This window comes from Falco naumanni, chromosome 4 (assembly GCF_017639655.2).
Source record: "Falco naumanni isolate bFalNau1 chromosome 4, bFalNau1.pat, whole genome shotgun sequence".
In the NCBI taxonomy this organism is placed as follows: Eukaryota; Metazoa; Chordata; class Aves; order Falconiformes; family Falconidae; genus Falco; species Falco naumanni.
The window spans coordinates 87,492,079-87,510,981 of record NC_054057.1 but is presented as its reverse complement, the minus strand read 5'-3'; the positions used below and the strand labels follow the sequence as shown (position 1 = coordinate 87,510,981).

The window sequence follows — 18,903 nt, the reverse complement described above, 5'->3', positions numbered from 1 at the left end:
TTAGCTCCCAATCCAATTATATTAATATCTTATCTTAATTATATTAATTCATAATCAGCAGCATGACAGAAAAAACAGACAAACAAATCCTATTAAATGGCACCTCAGAACAAGGGTAGAACTGCTGTACCAACCCCACATGCACATCCTGACACCAGGAGCAGTTACGTCAGGTCATCCCAGGACATCCAGGATCTTCATCCCTCCTCAATTGGAATGTAGCGTTGTAAACACATTAACTGAAGCATCTCCTCTTCTAGCTACGCTATACTCATTTTGGCAAGCACAAAACACAAATTGTGAGTTACGTAACCCCAGCAGCAAGACAGACATCGACTGAAACAGCGCAAATGGCAGGGGGACGTTTGCTGTGCTGCTTTCCTTTTTCTTTTTCATAAGAAGAAACGACTTCTTAGGAAGGATAGGATTTCAGACTCCTTCCTACCCACAGGTAGCAGAGACACGGGATCAAACACGCTTTTAGCGAAGCACAAGGTGCCAAGCAAGCTTTACACAGAACTCTGCACTGTGCAGTATTCTCTGCTGTATTTTCAACCTGACATAAGCCAAAGAATCATTTGCGTATCTCATCTCCTCATCCACCAGAAACAACCGTTCCCTTTCCCAGCTAATCCACCTTCGGCTTCTACCACATGCGCAGTCAGACACACGCGTGTGCAGGGAGGTCACTGTACTTTCAAATTAGAAGCAAGTACTCCAGAAGGGTGAGATGGATGGCTCATTCTGTGCGCTACAATTAAAAAAATCCTGTCAACCGCATCAGAAAACCACATGCGAATGAGCCCCGTGCTTCCAGCTTCTAGTATATCCGAATCCTTTTGCCTTAACTTGCTCTTCTGCAAACCTCTACAAACTGATGCCCTCTGGCTCGTCTCTCCCAGCAACCCATCGTTCCTTGGACCACTAAGCAGTTGCTCCTGGCCCTCTGTGTGCCTTGTACTGGAGGATCTGTGCAGCTGCATTGATCCAAGGAGCGATCCGGTCCCTGCTCGAAGCACCCTGCGGTCTCTCAGGTCTCCCCTGCCCTGGAAGCACCAGCGTGGTGTGGTGACATGACCCAGCACTGCACCAGCAAGGCAGGAACCACTTGTAGATGCATCATAGAATAGAATTATTTAAGTTGGAAAAGACCTTTAAGACCATCGAGTCCAGCCATTAACTCAGGACTTGCCATTCCCACATGGATCCAGCAAGGTCCTTGTTCATTATTTAACATAGGTAAACCATTGCTGGAAGGGTTCAGATGTTCAAAGTGACTTCTTTTTTGTTAAATGTAACTGAACAACTTACCTTCTGGAAACACCATCGGAAGCTCGTGCCCCAGAGCTCAGTGCCATAGAGAGCCTCAGGAAGGACCGGCCAAGGGCCCCCAGGAGTGGGTGCAAAGCAGGCAGAGGGAGCAGGGATGGGCTGTACCTTACTCTGTGCTCCCCGTGCTGCCAGGGAAAGAGCTGGCAGGGAAAGCCCCTTGCCAACAGCATAGCAGGCAGGCAGCCAGGAAAACCCCGGAGTTCCCAAGAAAAATCAATTCACCTCAAATTTCTGCCTCAGTTCCTCATTTCCTTCTTCTCCCTCAGGAGGCACTGGGACGTTGAAATACTCCCCCTCCTCCTGGCTCAGCAGCTTAAACCTGGAGGGACACAGCAAGAATGCGTGGTCAGGATGGCAGGCAGGACCACAGGCAGACAGGACCGCGCCGCCCACTCAAGCACAACTCTGCCTCCGCTGTACCAGCACCCTGGTAGCCCTTTCCCAAGGTTAGAAGACACCCTCCCCAAACCTCACACCCCCAAACTATCCTGCTCAGCAAGCTCACACACACCCAAGGGGAGGGTTGTTTCTGGGGTCCCTCGCTGTCCTGGGGACCCTAGAAGATGCACACCCACTACCTGCTGCAGCGGACACCACAAAGCACTGATGGCTCTTCCAAAACATAAGCCTGACCCAAAACCCCACATACAAAGCACATCTTTCCCATGACGGCCACGGGCATACGTGTGGGCGAGCTCCTTCCCCATCAGCTGCCAAGGCAAGGCAGGCTCCACCGGGACAGCACGCTGAGCCTGCCGGTGCCGGGCTGGTGCTGGCAACCTCGAGCACAAAGCCAAGATGCTCACCAAAAAAAGTTTAAACGGCAATTATCAGAAATCAGGGAAATGTCATTCAGATCTGAGGTGTTTCTCACAGCCGCGGGCAAAGCCTTGGCTCCATCGGCAAATCCTCCCGGCAGCTGGAGACCAGTTATCAACTGGGTGTTATCTACAGAGGCTGCACTGGAGGAACAAAGCGCTGTTTGCATAATACAGGGACAGGCTCTTCCTTTGAGCTCGTTTTCTCCATTAACTGCAGTTGTTTAGATATGAAATATACATCAGAGCTCCTTCCAGAGTTTATTCCAGCCAAATGCTGTGACAAGGAAAATTACTTAGATCTCCACTTATATGATTTTTAAAAGGCTGGGAAAAGGATCAGACTTGGGGCTGCGTCAGAAGGCGGCAGCGCACCAGTGCCAGCCGACACATGCATCTTTACAGGTGACTGGAAATTTGGGGGGTGTGGGGGGAATGGCAGTTTCCGTGTCTTTTGCAGAAGAGGAGCCAGGTCTCAGCCAGGGTCTGGTCTGTGGCAACCAGGGCTGGCAGGCGCGGTGACACGGCCAGACTGCCCGCAGCCTGCCACCACGGGTGGCTTTTCCCTGGGGAACAGCACTGGCTGCCTGCCTCACTGCGGGAGACCCCCAGCCACGCCCCCGTGCCCTGGCTGTGCCAGGGTGGGCAGGGGGTGCCCGCACGCTGCCAGCCCCCAGCCCACCGCAGGACCCAGTGCTGTGCGGGCAGGCCACCCCGCCTGCTAATTCCTCCTCCTCTCTGTTCTCTGCTCCAAGCGAGACACATACAGCTGCCACGGTGGAAAAGACAGAGTCCGGGGTGTTTGCTCCACTTGCGGAATGCAAATTAATAGCATGCAGGTTTTGCTTTCCAAAAGACATATAATATCTATTTTCAATTATTACACTTGACATGGAAAGGTAACACAGCTCTCAGGCATCAGTGGCTGGGGAAAAAAAAAAAAGGGGGGTGGGGGTGGGGAAATAAGACAGCGTGTGTCCTGCTGGGGGAGATAAAATGGAAATGAAGAGAACCCATTCAGTTCGGGTGTTACAGATCCACTGTGTTCATCTTTCGCATGGTAACGAGCAATGGTAATTACACACTTTGGTAGCATTCCTCCTTTTATTGAACAGTGCCCCTCAGCACCGGTTCTGCTAGTCTGCGGAGAAAACTGCTGCCCTTGCCACAAATCACAATTCAGTGCGTGTCCCCCATCCCTGCACCGGCTCGCTCTCCTGCACGCCTGAGGAAGCTACGTTGCCTCCCCAGTAAGGGAATCCAACCAGAAAATGCTGGAAAATGCTTGTTCGGCAAATGCTTGGCAGGCGATGCTGTCTGCTCCTGAAGCCTGTGTAGGAAGAGCCCATGGGGAGCACCAGCCCTGTGGGCTGCCAACACCAGGCAGAGCAGCCCCGTATCTGTGCATGCCCGTGGGAGGGAGAAAGGGAAAAGCCCCCCCCAGCAACCCTGCAAGGGGCAGGAGGACACAGAGGTGACACAAAGCCAGCCCCTGCAGGGTGCTCAGATGCTGTCCTGGCACTTCTGGGTGCCCCAGGAGACATCCCACTGCCCACCACAGCCCCAGTGACTGCCACCAGTCTGAGAAGCAAAGCAGCACCTTACCAGGAAGCCAGAATGGCCAGTGGTCCCTGAACAGAAGGATGCTGGTGAAAGTCTGATAGGCTGCCACATCCTCTGTCGCATACAAAAAGATGAAGGCTGCATTTTGCCCCATAGTACTTTTAAAACAACTGAAACTCTTACCATCCATCGACTCCTGACTTCTGCAGCTCAGAAATCCCGAAGGACAAGGAGCCCATGAAATCATTCCTGCTGGTCAGATCCCAGTCCCAAATCTCCACAGACAACCGCCTGTCTTTGTCTGCCTCTTTCAGCTGGCTGGAAGAGAGGAAAGAAAAAAAGGATGGTTTTATTCTGGAAGCCACTGCTACACCATCATGCCCCTCCACGCTCCGTAAGAACATGGATGCAAAACAAAGGGATGGGCTTCAATGACCATTCAGCTCTCTAAAATTTAATTTCCTGACCACATCCATTTCAAAGGGAGAATGTAGAGGTCCTGCCCCAAAACGCTCAGCTTTGATCAGGGGTCAGGGCAGGGGTTTGAGCATTTCTGAGTCACACTTACAGGAGCGCAAAGAATTATTTCTCAGTTGAATCACCTTTAATGCCTCCAAGTAATTCAATCAGAGCAAATACAATCACATTAATTCTTAGGGGTGATAAAAATTAGTTTACAAGTTTAAACATTTTTCTTGTACTTACAATTTAAATGTCTCATTCCACTCAGGATTCAGGGAACACTTGATGGTTTTGGTCTTCTGTTTGCTTTCGTTTTTGGGGTCAGGGATTAGTTTAAGCTTCACATAAGGATCTGACAAGCCATTAGGGTCCATAGGAACTAGGTTTTTAGCATCTCTTACTGGGGAAGAGAAAAAGGATTAAATTCAGTATTCAAACTATAAAAACACCCAACAATTGACAACTTCCCTGTGTGCCAAGAGTAAGTGTGAAAATAGTGATTAAAACCAGAATTAAAACAGAATACGTGCAGACACAGACAACATTACATGAGAAATGACACACAGTTATCAATGCAAAGCAAATACAGCTCCAATGGACAAGGGAGGCTGAAGGATCAACTCAAGAGATTATTTTCACTTTCCAATAGGATGATTTGTTGTTTGCTCTCACAGCTTTAAACAGTTTAAAGCTGCTGTTTCCTCTTGCACCTTGGTAAGCAGAATCGCACTAATTTGCACCTTTCTTTTGGGAGAAGTGAGAGCATGGGGATGGTGCTTTCCATGGAGAGTGGAAATAGCAACAAAGCAGCCATGAACAAGGGAGAGCAGGCACCAGAAAGCATCAGAAAGGATCCAGCACTGAGCTCTCCTTCTGGGTCCCCTGGGGCACCACTACCATGGCCCCAAGGGGCTGGGGGGATGCCCACAGGGAGCGGTGCGGGCGCTGGGCTTGGCAGCATCACCCCGGCTCTGGGAGCCGGAGCATCTCCTCTGGGGAGCAGGAGCAAAGCAAGGAGCGGAAAGTGGGAAAGCAAACCTGTGGGTGACCTTGACCGCTTGTAACTGGATTGCAGCTTCGACAAATTAAACACTATCAGGCTGACCTAAGTCTCTTTCCCCAGATTAAGTCAAAAAGCGTCTTTCTGCTGGGAGAAGGGTCTTATCTTCCCCCCAGCCCCAGCAAAAATACCAGAGATGGAAAGTCTGATGGGACATGATGGAGCACAGCTGAAACCAGGGGAAGAGATGCTTGCAAGAAAGTCCAGAGCAGAAACTGCCCTCCCCTACAACCAGCAGGCACAGCTCCAGTGGGTGCTGTCACAGGCTCTGCACCCCGGGGATCAGGCACGGCAGGTCGTGCCATGTTGGGAACAGGGAACTCGGTGGTGCCTGAAATCCTGCTGGATCACACCAGTGATCCACACACAGATCACACCACAGATCCACACACAGTTCTGCTGCAAAGTTCACCTAGGGCACAGCTTCACCCCACACACCCCATAACCCCAAGAAGAGGACTCCAGCTGCGCGTGCAGTGCTGCTGGATGTTGGAAGACACTTTTCGGAGAGTCGGCAAGACTAAAAACAATTGTTCAGTCCCCAAGCCACCAGTAAGGCATCAGAAGTGAGGCTGGAAGCCAGATAGTTTTGAAAAGCAAAATCTGCAATCTACTGCTGTTCTCCTGAAGCATCGCCCAACTTTCAGCTCCATAGAATAAAACTTGTAGCCCAAAATCAAATCTGCATTTATAAACTAGCCCATTTATCAAACACCATGCCTTTGACAGCAGCTTGCAAGGCACAGAGCAGCTCGCCCACCTACAGGTGCCCGGGCAGCCCTGTGACCCTGCAGCACACGATGCTCTTCAGACTGCTGAGACGAGGCAGCTGCGGGAGCCAGAGCCACCTCGTGCCCCTCTGGCAGAAGGGGAAGGAATGACTTCACCACTGCCAGCCCCAGGAGCGGCGATACAGTGACCTTGCCATGATGCCATCATGCCCAAGATGGGTCTCTTTGCCGGGAGACTGAGCCCTGCCAGCGGGCGGTGGGGTCAGGGATGCAGATGCTCAGCAGCAGCGCTTACAAGCAGCTTTCTGTGCTCGTGTGCAAGAGGGGATGGACACGTGGTGAGGCTCTGGTTCCAGGGGGCAGTCCCCTCCCCCTGCTGTTTTCCCAGCAGGAATGAATGCCCTGCCAGGACCTGGAGACCCCGTGCACCATTCCGGAAGCCACCATCCCCCGGGAGACTGCTGAGGAGGGTTGGGAACACTGGAGCCTCCTAAAAGCACTCACGAGATGATACCAAAGGAGAAGGATCCACCCTTCCCGTACCAGAGAGGACCGAGGTTCAGAATTTCTTTATGAAGACAAGAGGTATCTCTGGAGGACAGTACAATATCAGACCTGAGCAGCTTCCAAGCTTCTCCGGTCACTGCACTGGCTCAGGTTATACTCGTCAGGTGTTGCACAGGCTGCTCCCCGAGCCAGGCTCCCGACATGCGGCACCTGCCCTGCAACTGGCTCACCACGCAGCCAGCCCCACAGCCCCGCACCCCATGCCAGCAGCCCAACAGCCGCACCTTCTCCCGCTGGTAACTGCTTGCACTGACACCAGCAGCATGACTTCATTTCCATCATGTCCTGACAATTATTTTCATGTGCCATTTGGTAACAGAATCTGGTTCAGTTTTTTTTCCAAAGTTTGGACATAAGTACTGGCTCTGCACTTCAGATGCTGGGCAATAGCCTGTGCCTTAATTTGGACTCCCAGTCAAAATCTTCTGCGGAAAGCTCTGTACCATCCAAGCGGAAAGGCTTTGCAATCTGCTGTGTGAAATCTCTAAGTAATGAGTATAATTTCCAAGGGCCCCGATACACCAAGGCACAGCCTGCGCAAGGCTCTGCACCGATACAGCCGAGATGCCTTCCTCTCCCTCACCCCTTATCAGAGGAGAAGAATACACATTTTCTCCTCATCGTTATAAGCTTTTATCTATGCCTTTTTAATAGGAAAAAAGGCAATCTCTATAACCACATTCTTGAATTACAAAACACAAAAGTGTATTAGAGAGAAGTCCCGCAATGGGTCCTGCCAAGGTACTACCTGACCAGCAAGGAGCCCTGCAGGGGAGGCAGTCTCCACAGCATTTGTCAATTAACAGCAGGAATTGCTTTTACCGTTTGCAGAGGTTGGAGGAGCCTTGTAAAGAGGAGCTTGGCACTTCTGTACCCCAGCCCAGAGCCCTGTCAGGCACCCCCCCAATCCCACACCCTTTGCACAGCTCCATTCTTAACTCCTCGCTCCATCCAACCATGGGTCCAGCCCTCCTCCTGCAACTCTGCTGAGCTTTTACTACACTTTGTTACCTTCCTGGCTTTAAAATTATTATGAAAACGTATTTTCAGTGACCCTGACCACCCGCAGCAGAGGGAGATGTCAGAGCCTTGGGGAAGATCTCATCTCCATGCCACAAGCCGACAGCCCACTGCCACTCGCTGTCCCACAGGACCACCCGAACTGGGCAGGGGAGCGGTACTGGGCACTGAACAGGACCTGCCCCAGCCCCAGCACAGGTCCCGCACCAAGCATCTGGGGCAGGAGGGAGGGCACGGTCCACGGTGGTGGATGTTGCTCTTCATCTGCCCTGGGGGTCAGCAGAAACCCCCAGGGACTTCTCACCCTCCCAGGACAGGCAGCAACAGGCACTGTGTGAGCAGCAACACTAACCCAAGAGCTGGGAGAAGCCCCTCGCTCTTGGGACTCAAACTGGACCGGGTCCCCTTGCAGAGAGAAGATGCAGAATTATATCACGCTGAATCAGTGCTCTGACTTTGCTTCCCATTTCGCCATCCGAATGGCCAGCACAACATCCCCCGGAGACAAATGAATAAGCCTTCGTCATTTATCAGCCCATTGTTCACTTCTTTAAGGAACAGGAAAAGTAATTCCTGACCCTCATAGTTAATCAGTTTATGCCCTGAAGCATGAGATTTGATTACCTCATGTTATTATCTCAGCATGCAGACCTAAAAATTTCATTAATGGGAATAATTTTATCTATTAATTTAAAAAAACCAAAATGCTTCTGTTTGACCTTAAGTAACTTTCTGACTTTTCAAGCAGAAATCAACAATTAAGTGAAAGAAAAATAAAAGCCTCAAGAAGCGTAGTAGTGATACCTCGCAGCAGGAGGAACGTGTTCCTCTCCAAACATTTACAGTGCTTCTTTGACAGTTAAATTTGATGTAAAATAGTTTTACATCTGTCATATTCTGACAGTTTTGTGCATCATTAAGAAGTAGTAACATCATTATTAATAGTGATGAGTAAAAATATTACGATCCCATTTAAAGCAGCCAGTCTTAAATCACTCTGGGTACCGAGCTCAGCCACGGCTGAGATGCCGCCTTGGTTTCAGGCTATGGCCAGGAAGAGGCACTGGTAAGTCCTGGATGTCACTGGATCGGGGGGATTGGGGTTGGGGCAGTGCCCACATCCTCCACACAGTCAGATGTGCCCTCACTGCCACACACTGGGGCTGGCCCACACACCCTGGAGAAATAACCCTGATTTTACACCAATACCTTCCCGTCACCCCTCCGGGTGCACCCGCAGCACACGCCTGTCACCCAGCCCTGGCGAAGCCTTGGCAGACCACAAGCAGCAGCCACAGCCCCGCAGTGCCGGCTGCTTGGCCAAGGCTTGGCAGCGGTGATGCTCGGGGGGGTTCTGCAAGGAAGAGCCCCCCCCCGCCTGGGGAACACGGCAGGGCATGCTGGGGACACCACTGCATTGCCACGGGAATGAGATGTCACCCATTCCGCCTTGTAGGGCCAGGGCAGGTAGAGCTGGTGGAATGATATCTGAATAATTTATCCTGCAAAATTTGCAATGGTTTCCAAATAAATTATTCAGACAACGTCTTTTAATTACTCAGCCAGCCGTAACTGCAGAAACAGGCTTGGGAAGACACACTTACTTCAGACACCCACATTTCCAACGGAAAACATGGGGAGAAATACCACTACAACAAACGCCCAGAGCAGGAGGGAAGACAGCCTTCCCAGGCAGCTTCTTCTGGCCACAGAGGTCATGGTCAGAAGCTCACAGAGGCTGCAAGAGTAATGCAAGACCCTTCCATCCAGCCCCAACAAGAGCTGTACCCTGGAAAAGCGGGACAGGCAGCTCCGGAGCTGCCACGTGCCACAGGCCCGGGGAGCGATGCGGTGTCCGGGTGCATCACATCCCCCTCCCAGCAACGGGGAGGCTCCTGCAGGTCTCCACCAGGAAAGCCCCTGCCAGAGACCACTTCCCTGCAAGTCCCACTGCTGCATGGCACGGTCCCGCTGAGCTCCGCTGCTGGCCAGCGAGGCAGTAGGCATGAGAGGGTGGTTTCCGACTCTCTGCTCCCAGGAATGTGTTTCACCTGGGGTAAAACCAGCTCCACATCGAGCGAAGGGGGCTGGTGCTCCATCAGCAGCTCCCTGGGGAAGGCAGCCCAGCTTCAGGTCTGCTCCCCACCTCTGGGGTGGTTCCAACGGGCACAGCCCATCCTGCCCCATACCTGGGGGCATGGGAGATGCTGCACAACCCTGTGCAGACAGGCTGCAGCCGCTGGCCCCATCTTCTGCCTGCGGTCGTGTGCCTGCTTGCAGCTGGGACCCAGGTTTCCATGGGAAGGCAAGATTAGTATGCTGGATAAATAAAGACCAGAAAGTTCTTTGCTAAATATGCAGTGCCATATGGGGGTTCACTTTTATGTTTAAAATAAAGCCTACAACAAAACCCACTCCTACCCTGCTCTTGAAGACAACTTACACCAGCTGCCAAATCCTTTACCTTCATCTCTGAGTAAGCAAGACCCTTACAACATGTTCAGCGCCGACAGTTCTGCCTCCTGTTGCCCACCAAAGAAAAAAACCTTTCCAAAAGACCACTCCTCATGAGGAGGTCAGAGCTCAGCCACCTCACCGCAGCTCAACACCTCACCATGGCCTTGGCCAGAAAAATGCCGTGCCAGGGCAGACCTCTTGGCAAGGGGAAGTCTCCTGGGCTCCCAGCAGCACTCACCTTCCTCCCTCCAGCACTCACCTTCCTCCCTCCAGCAGCATGGCCCATCCCCGGCTGCGAGCAGCCACCTTCCAGCAAGCACCCGGTGCTCAGAGTAACACCCTTGGGCGCTAAAACATTTAATTAACGCTCTGCAGAGGAACATATTTGCACATACTTATACAACAGAAAAGGCATAGGACTCGTTATGGCTGCATCTTCCTAGGCCGGTGATTATTAATTAAAGCACTTCCAGTTCATTTATCTAATCACAGCATAATTGGTTTCAATTTTGGTCAATGTTTTACTTCATCAGCTCGGTAAACAGCAAGGCTCCGGTCCCAGCAGCCTCTGCCAATGCTGCAGGCACAACAGGGGTGTCTGGCCGTGACCCTGAGCTGGTGCCACGTTCCCATGGGTCCTAACAGGGGTCTCGGCTTTGCAGGAGCCATCAGGGACATCAGCAGGTAGCTGAGATCCCCAAGGAAGACGAGGGAGCCCACCACTGTCCCCGTGCTCCAGCAGCCCCTGCACGAGGACAGGGCATGCTCCACCCCCACGCACACAGGCCAAAGTCACCTGAACACGCCGAACAGTCTCCATCTCCCACAGATACCCCGGGACGTGCAGCAGAAACCTAGCACGTTTCTTTTGCCTTTTAGTCCCTGCAGACCATGGCTTCCCCGAGGTGACAAACATGCTGATGCACCAGCACGTGATGGGATGCAGCAGGACATGACGGGACACAACGCCCGCCCGAAGGGAGCAGGAGAGGTGCAGTGTGCAAGCAGAATCCTCCATGCAACTGGCTGCCTCACCACCTCACCGAAGCCACAGATTTAACGGACTCCAAGCCCAGCCTTCATAGTCTCTCACTCCTCTGTTTCCCAAACTCAGATATTCTTGTCTCTTAATACGACAGGCTCAGAATAATCTGCATTGGGAAGCTTTTCTATTATGGAAGCAAAAATGTGCAACGCCTTGAAGACATTTTAATTCGCTACAATTTCCCACTTTATTCAGCAGTCTTTTCCTGCTAATAAGATACTTGATCAAAGCGCAAACCAGAACACAGACTGCACATATACATTTGCTTGTGGCTAACGCCAGCCAAATGACACCCTGCCGCACTCCACCACTCGTGCCCCCCGCCCCCCAGGGCAGCACAGACACCCCCAGCCGCTCCTGCTCCGCGGCACCGCGCTCAGCCAGACTCACGCGCCGGCGGGTGCAGATGTGCCGTCCCACATGCCAGCAGCGTTGTTACCTTCATAAATCTCTTTTTTGCTTGTTTCCTAAAGAAGAAACTACATGTTACTGTTGACTCCAGGGTCAGGGGAGAGTGGCACCGTCCTCGCTGCATTGCTGCCCTTGGAGCTGGCAGGATCTGACCTGTGGACACAGGCCGGCTCCAGGAGATCCTCACTTTGTATTTAAGGCAAAGCCAAGAGTTGTAACAATGTCGGAGCCGGGAATAATAGTGACAAGAATCTGCAGATGCGCTGGATGTAAAGGACCAGATTCCCCGAGTGACTAGGGTAACAACTGCCCGGGTCAATTAAGCATCTTCAAGTAGCATCCAAAGGGGATTAACTTGCTTTGGCAATGTGCCATGTCTCGGAGCGCTGCTAGGTACCCAAATTTTGTTTATCAGGCCCAAAAGATGACTTCTCTTTTGTCAAGCAGCTCAAGCTAAATAACCCAGCCCACGCTACCTACTTAGTATGACAAAGCCCCGGGCAGGAGTTTGCCATGGTTTACACGGTGGATGAGAGAAGCAGAGATCTCGTTTTGCCACTCGAGGAGAAGTGACAGAGCGTCCCTGGGCTGGGCTGCCCTCGCCACCATGTCCAGCACCGGCCAACTCTCCAGCAGCTGCGGGCGATGCTCAGCTCCAACAGCCGCCCAAGATGCTGCTACCAAACACCACGCTACCTGCATCCCCCCTTCCACAAGCAAAAGAGACTCCAAATCCTGCATTAGGGGAATCATGGTACTGATGTAAAGAAGCCAAAGGGCTGGAGGGGCTTCTCCCAGAGGCTGCCTGGAGGCTCCAGGAGCTCCCTGGAGGCTGAGCCCACAGCAGCTTGCGTTGCTCACTGCTGAGGACACTCACAGGACCCCACTCCCAGCGGCACCGTGCACAGCACCAACTGCAAGGATGCTTTGTTGTGATTCAATACAACGCATTTAGCAAGCAGAGCTGCTAACAGAATCAGCCGTTTCTAGCCATAAAGGCTTTTAAGTCCAGCTAGCCCAAATGCACAGAAATGCCGGACATCCAGGCACATTTCTCCTCCTGCTCAATCCATCTCAGCTAATTAGGCTCTAAGCCACAGCCTGTCTGCTACCAGGACACCATGCAGGACACCTAGCACAGCCAGAGCAGCTCCGTGCTGGGGACCAAGAGCCAAACCAACCCCACCACAGGAGCATGCCTAAGCCAGGAATGTCACCTGCAGTTGGTTCCTCACTCACACAAAGCAAAACCCCAAGTGTCCCAGAGGGGGGGGCAGCGAGGGGGTCAGGGGCCTCGCTCACCCCCTCAGATGCTCAGTCTGAGCCCAGGGACACTGGTCACACTGTCCCCACACAGCTCACATTGATGCTTCAAAAGAGAAGTGCTTGCCAAGAGCACATATCCAAGTGCTTTGCTGGATGAGATGCAGATTGTTTTGTGCCCTAATTAGCAAGGCCCTCAGAAACCTCCTGTACTTTGGAAGCTGCCTTTGGCTGATGGAGATGCGAGCCCTGTCCCCAGCACAGGGCTGGGGAACACACCAAGCCAAGCCGATGGCACAACACCACAGGCATTAGGGAGGTGCCATTTATTTGTCCAGATGCCCTATTATTTGACAACGCCACGCATTTTTAACCACTGGGAACACCAATAAGTCCCAGTGCTTCAGCAGCCTCGGGGCAGCAGCAGAGAATGGCAATGCAGGGCTCCGATCCCAGCGTGCGAGGCTGCGCTCCCGAGTGCACCCATTACACAATTACAGCCAAAGTATAGTATGAAAGGAGCTGTAACAGAGCTGCACCGAACATAAAGGAGTGATTAACACAACAGACCCAAGAGCTGGGAAGCTAATTAGGAGGGTCAGCCCCACAGGTTCCCATTGCTGCTGTTGCTCTGGGCACAGCCCTGCAGACAGGGGCTGCTGGCCAAACCCCACTGACCCCCCACAGGAACCCCCAGAGATGCTCTCAGCTATCTCCTACCCTACAGCTTTGAGGTTCATCCTGGATCTTCAGAACTAAGAATGGGTTAAAAATACTGACATTTGTCTCTTTCTCATGTTATAATTTTTACAGTCATAGTATCTGGCAGACAACGCTGTAGGCAGACCCCTGTCGGGCAAAGTGCTGTAAAAAAGCAAAGCATGAGCACAGCCCCGGCTGAAGGAAACCCTGAACCTATGGACAACCCTGGGACTGCTCCGTCACGGCAAACACCCACTCCCTCCTGACACTGCAGTATGGTTTGGGGTCAAAACCGCACAGTGAGGCTCACAGCACAAGATGTTTAAACACATCTCCTTCTTTATTGATCTTCATTTTGTGAGCTGAAAATGGTGAGCATTCACTGCACTGGGAACAGCAGCGCTTGTACCTGCTGCCACCAGGCAGAGGAGGTGCGGGGTAACAGCCCGAACGGGGAGAAACGCTGCTGGGGCAAGTCACGCGAGAGTGCAAACAGAGGCAATTTGTGGGGTCACTACCTAGCTGAACAAGTCACCCCAAGTCAAACAACACGCTATGTTTAACCAGCAACTGTGTTTTCCATTGGGAGGGAAACGTTAGCTTTAGAAAGAAAAAACAAATCATTTAAATAAACGGAGAGAGAGAAAAGAAAAACACACTGCTGAAAAGCGTATGGCAAATTCCTGTCAAATTTGTCAAGTCGATGAAAAAATAAAAGCCATCGTCTCCATTGGCCGTGCCCGTGCTGCCACCTGCAGGCACACGGCCCTGCCCTTAGATAATCGTTTGGGTCGGAAAAAACCTTTAAGATCATCGAGTCCAACCATTAACCCAGCACTGCCAAGGCCACCACTAACCATGTCCCTAAGCGCCACATCTATAGGGACCCTTCACATTTAATACTACAGTCGTCATGCTCTTTGCCATGGGAAAGCTTACTAAATTTCTGGGCAAGGGTCTCCACTGCTGGTGGGACAGAAGAGAAGATAGAAGAGAACATGCCCCAACACCAAAACCTGCACTTGACTGTGCAGCTGGGACCAAAGGTGCCCGGGTACCCCTGTACCACCATCCCAGCTCCCAGCCGCTACAGCATCCTGCACTGCCGGCTTAAACCGGCAGAGAGGTGTGTTGAAAAGGCGGAGCAGGGATCCCAGCACCGAAATAACCAGTCTGGCATGACTCAACTCTGCCCACTGCGATGGGCAATGCTGCCTGCGTTTGGCCGCACCAGTGCCCAGAGCTGAGCCTCTGCCTGCTCCGTGCTGAGATGGGGCCAGACCTGGCACAGGGCGAGCATGTACAGCACTGGAAGATGCTGACAAATACTTGGGATCGACCACAGGAGAACAGCAGCTCATCCATCCCTTAGCACAGCTGGTCCTCGGGATGCAAAACCCTGTCCACAAGCTGGACAAGGTCCATCTTTAAGTTGGTTTCTTGCTTGCTGCTCAGACCTGATCTCCTTTCCTTTGTAGGAACCTCTCCTCCATCTTCCCACTAGCCTCTGTGCTCATTTGTGCTTCAATGACCAGTTGCCACTGGTCTTCTCCATCCCAAACACCTCCCAGTCCCAGGGCACCCACTGGGAGGGCAGGCAAGCAGCCAGCCTTCCAACCTGCAGCCCCAAACCCCTAAGCCCAAGCACCGAGGCAATGGGGCTCACCCCCCTGGCCAGCACTGCCTCCCCACCCCTGCCAGGCTCGGGGTGTTGTGCCACCCACCCACCTACTGCCACGCTGTCACTCCTGCTCTTGACAGAAATCCACCCCCTGCCCACACCAAACTGAAATTCTCTGCAGAAAACACAGTAAAGGTCATTTTCCACCAGAAATCTGTTCCAGCAGAAGCCTGCCTGCTCACTCAGCCTGCTGCCTCCCCGTGCCGGGCTGGGTCCTCACGGCAGCCACCTTCCCACCGTGTCCCCCCGTGCTGGCTAGGGCCAGTCCTGCAGGAACAGACATAGGTGGCTTTTTTGGCACATGCAGTCCGTGGCACCGACCCCTCCGAGCAGCCGTCCTGGCTGCGGCCACCTCTGCAGAGCAGCCACCAGCCACGCCACGGCTCTGCCAGCCCAGCCAGCCCCCCTTGCTGCGCTGCACATGAAGCCCCCGGCCGCTCACCCCCCCAGAGCACCCCCGCCGTGCTGCCTGCCACCTCTGCTACAAGCCTGGCCACAACACGGGGGCCAGTTGTTCAGGATCTGGCCTCCCCCCACCGAAACACCTGGCAATACAAACCCGGTCGTTATTTGAGGGTTTTTTGGAGCAGTCACTGCAGGAATGGAAATCTCTGCCGACCCACCGGAGAGAAGCCAAACCCAGGCAGGGCAGCACAAACCACAGTGCCCAGCCTGAGGTCCACATGGCACGTGGGTCCCATGTTCTGCTTTGAGTTCAAGCAGACCTTTCCACCTCCCCTCCAAACTCTGGAGTGAAAAATCCCGAGCCCCCTCGTGCCTGGAGGGAAGGCAGGGCTCCCCACCTCGGCAGCCAGCACAGCCTCTCCTCCGAGTGCTCCCACTCATTCGTTAGCTATGCGGCAGAGCTGGAGAGCACAGTACGTTTCCCTGCCTTTCTGGAAAAGCCAACAGATGACATGTTTTCACCAACACCTCCATAAAGGGCCAGAAATAAAACAGTCTTTCAAACCCAGTTGAAGAAAAGAAAATCCAGCTGCACAGAAAGGGCTCGGGGGAGTTTCTCCCCTGCGTTTGGAGGTAGAGGAACACTGCTCCGGTGCCAGGGAGCCCTGGGTGCCAGCGGGGGTGGGCTCTGTGCCCCATCGTCCTCCGATGGGAGGATGGGTATCAGTCCTGCTGCATCCCCCAGTGGGAAGGTGCCTGAGAAACAGCACTTCTGTGTAAGGAAGTTCTGTGTCATTCATTGAAGCTCTTCTTTAAAGACAAATAGAACAAAAATTAAATAAATAAAACCCAACTACAACTTGTTTCAATTTTTCATTAATATTTTCAGTAACTCTGTATTTTTCTTAAAAACATTTCTGATGGATCCCTAGGCCAGAAAGGATCCTGGCTCTTCTCTGCAGTCCTGGATCACACCTGAGCATTTCCCCACGCAAGGCTGAGGTCAGCCACGCCACTGCTCCATGAGGTGCGGGAGCTGCTGTGCCCACCACGAACCAAGGCTGTCCTCAGTCTGCCATCGCCCTGCGGGGACCGGCTGGGGTCACCCCTTGCTGAACGGGCAAGCTGGGCTGGTTTGGGAAGGCTGGAGCCCCCACCGCTGGATCACACGTGTCGTAGCTGTTGCTGCTGGGATGTGTTCTGCTGAGCCTGCTCTTCCAAGCAAGGAGGGGTCAGCCCAGAGCAGCAAGAACTCAGCCCCACAGCCTCACACTCTCCTGGAGGATAAAGTGCCTGTTCGAGCAGCGATGAGCATGGTAGGGTGCCTCTGAGCTGACCCCATCCCACTGAAGCAAACCCTGTGGATGTCACGGCATCTCCTGCTGCCAGCCCAGCAGGATGCTGAGAACTAGAATTCTCCAGGAGAGCCAGCTGGTGGGACAACGGAGAAGGATCTAGTCCTTGTTATCAGTGTCATCAGCCTGGTACCCACCAGAGCCCACTCAGACGAGTGGCTGGCCTTTGCAGCGTGGGCAGGCAGGTGGCATTTTACACCCCCTGGTCTGAACTCATCCTGTGAATAACTGCAAACAGCTTGGCAGCCCCCTGCAGACACTGTAACCGCCCGGAGCTGCCGGCATACCCAGCGTGGGCAGAAACCTCCTTCCCCAGCGCAGCACTGGGCTCAGCCTTCGTGAGGCAAACCCCCAGCTCTTCCGCAAGCTGCCTGCCTGGCCTGCGGACAGCTCTCCCTGCCCCCTGCACCACAGGATGCTGCTCACCAGCACTGACAGTCACTGCTTCGGTCTGATCCCTCCATGCAAGGGACAAGAGGCTTTACAAGAATACGGCTTATGTTTCATGAGATGCTTACAGGTCATGGGGGAAGCAATATCCTCTGGGAACTCAAAATCCAGGTGGCAAAAGCCTTTAGAGATGGGATAATCCTGTTTCCTGCCACAAACCGAGAATGGAGTTGTTCCAGGACAGAGGAAACCATGATGAGGGACAAGAGATTTCCCCATGGGTGGCCGTCAGGTCACTGGGACACTCAGGGCAGGGCAGGAACCCCTGCTGAGCCCAGCACTGCCTGCAACCTCCTCTGGCCCCATCTCCCACCACCTGGCACCATGAGATGGCACCTCCCTGGGGAACATGCCCACATGGGGTGGCTCCTGCCCACCGCCCACCACCGGGGTGCTCGGATCCACACAGACCCACACCAGCCCACCCTGCTAGCGCTATGCCATGTTCCAGCTCTCCATCAGGGCTGGGAAACAGCAAGGAAAGGCGAAGAACAGCGGTCAGCTTCACCACAGCGCTATGGAGGGCTTATGTCCCCCGGCGTATGACCGCACTGCAGGGACAGCCCCAGCTCTGAGCAGCAGGCGGAAAGGCAGCATGTGCCTCGGAGAAAGGTGGTGGCCGTGGAGTCTCCAAACGGGTGGAAGAAGGTTGCAAAGCTCTGGTCAGACAAAAGGATCCGTGTGGGCCCAGGTACCATTGATGGCGTGGAAAGAACAGCAGGACATGGATGTTCACCGACAGCACAACAGAGACTTTCTCACACGGCACAGCGAAATGGAGGAACTTTCTGCCACCCCTTCCCAGGATGCTGCGGATGCTGAAATTTGACGTGATTCAAAAAGCAGTTTGAAAACTCTTTAAGTGGGAAAGCTATTTAATACAGATAGCCCCTGGAGCCTGTGCCATGCTTGCCAGAGGGCAGGAGCATGCTCAGAGAAGGCTCAAGGCTTTGCCCTGCCTTGCCAGGCGCCTGCTCCTGACCAGCTGGACCCTGGGCACTGCACTCCCCAGACCCACCACAGCCAGCACGGCACGCATCAGCAGCAAGAGGCAACTGGGTGACCCTGCATGTGGGGTCTGTACCTCTGGGTCACACACCTACCTACGACGGTGAGCACATCCTTCTCGATGTCAGCCCTGATGTATATCCGTCCTCGACGTTCGGTGTGGTCCGTCCCACACAGACTGGGGACGTTCATCACGCAGCGCTTGTGCACGTTCATCATACAGGCTGCGGGGCAGAGAGAGAGAGAAAGGGACACTCAGCACCCCTTTCACCTCTGCCAAAGCTCAGGGGGTGCTCAGAGAGGATGAGGGGAGGAAGAACCCGTCCTCTCTTTAAATGGGGATGCTTGTGAGGAATTCTGGAATAAACATGCAGCAAATAGCTCTTCAAATGCAGCTGGAGACTCCAGCAGAGCCCTGCCCAGACACAGGGGCCCACCACCAGCAGCAGTTCTGGGTCCTGCCTACAAAGATTACAGGGTTTTTAGCCCTTACTCTAATTACTTGAGGTTTGTTGATTTATCAAACTTCTCTTCCATCACACCCGCGGTGCAATGCTGGATGTTCAGCCAGAT

At 53.3% G+C, this 18,903-nt stretch overlaps 1 protein-coding gene across 3 annotated transcripts in view; it reads right to left on the bottom strand.

The window, feature by feature from the left end:
• PRKCB (protein kinase C beta) overlaps positions 1-18,903 on the bottom strand; it is a 129,615-nt gene that overhangs the window by 44,469 nt on the left and 66,243 nt on the right. For all 3 annotated transcript variants that reach the window (XM_040591831.1, XM_040591830.1, XM_040591832.1), the window contains 4 exons: positions 18,426-18,554; positions 4,419-4,575; positions 3,897-4,031; positions 1,555-1,651 (listed from right to left, as the gene is read on the bottom strand). In XM_040591831.1, coding sequence (XP_040447765.1) covers positions 1,555-1,651; positions 3,897-4,031; positions 4,419-4,575; positions 18,426-18,554 — 518 coding nt within the window. The remainder of the gene's footprint in view (positions 1-1,554; positions 1,652-3,896; positions 4,032-4,418; positions 4,576-18,425; positions 18,555-18,903) is intronic.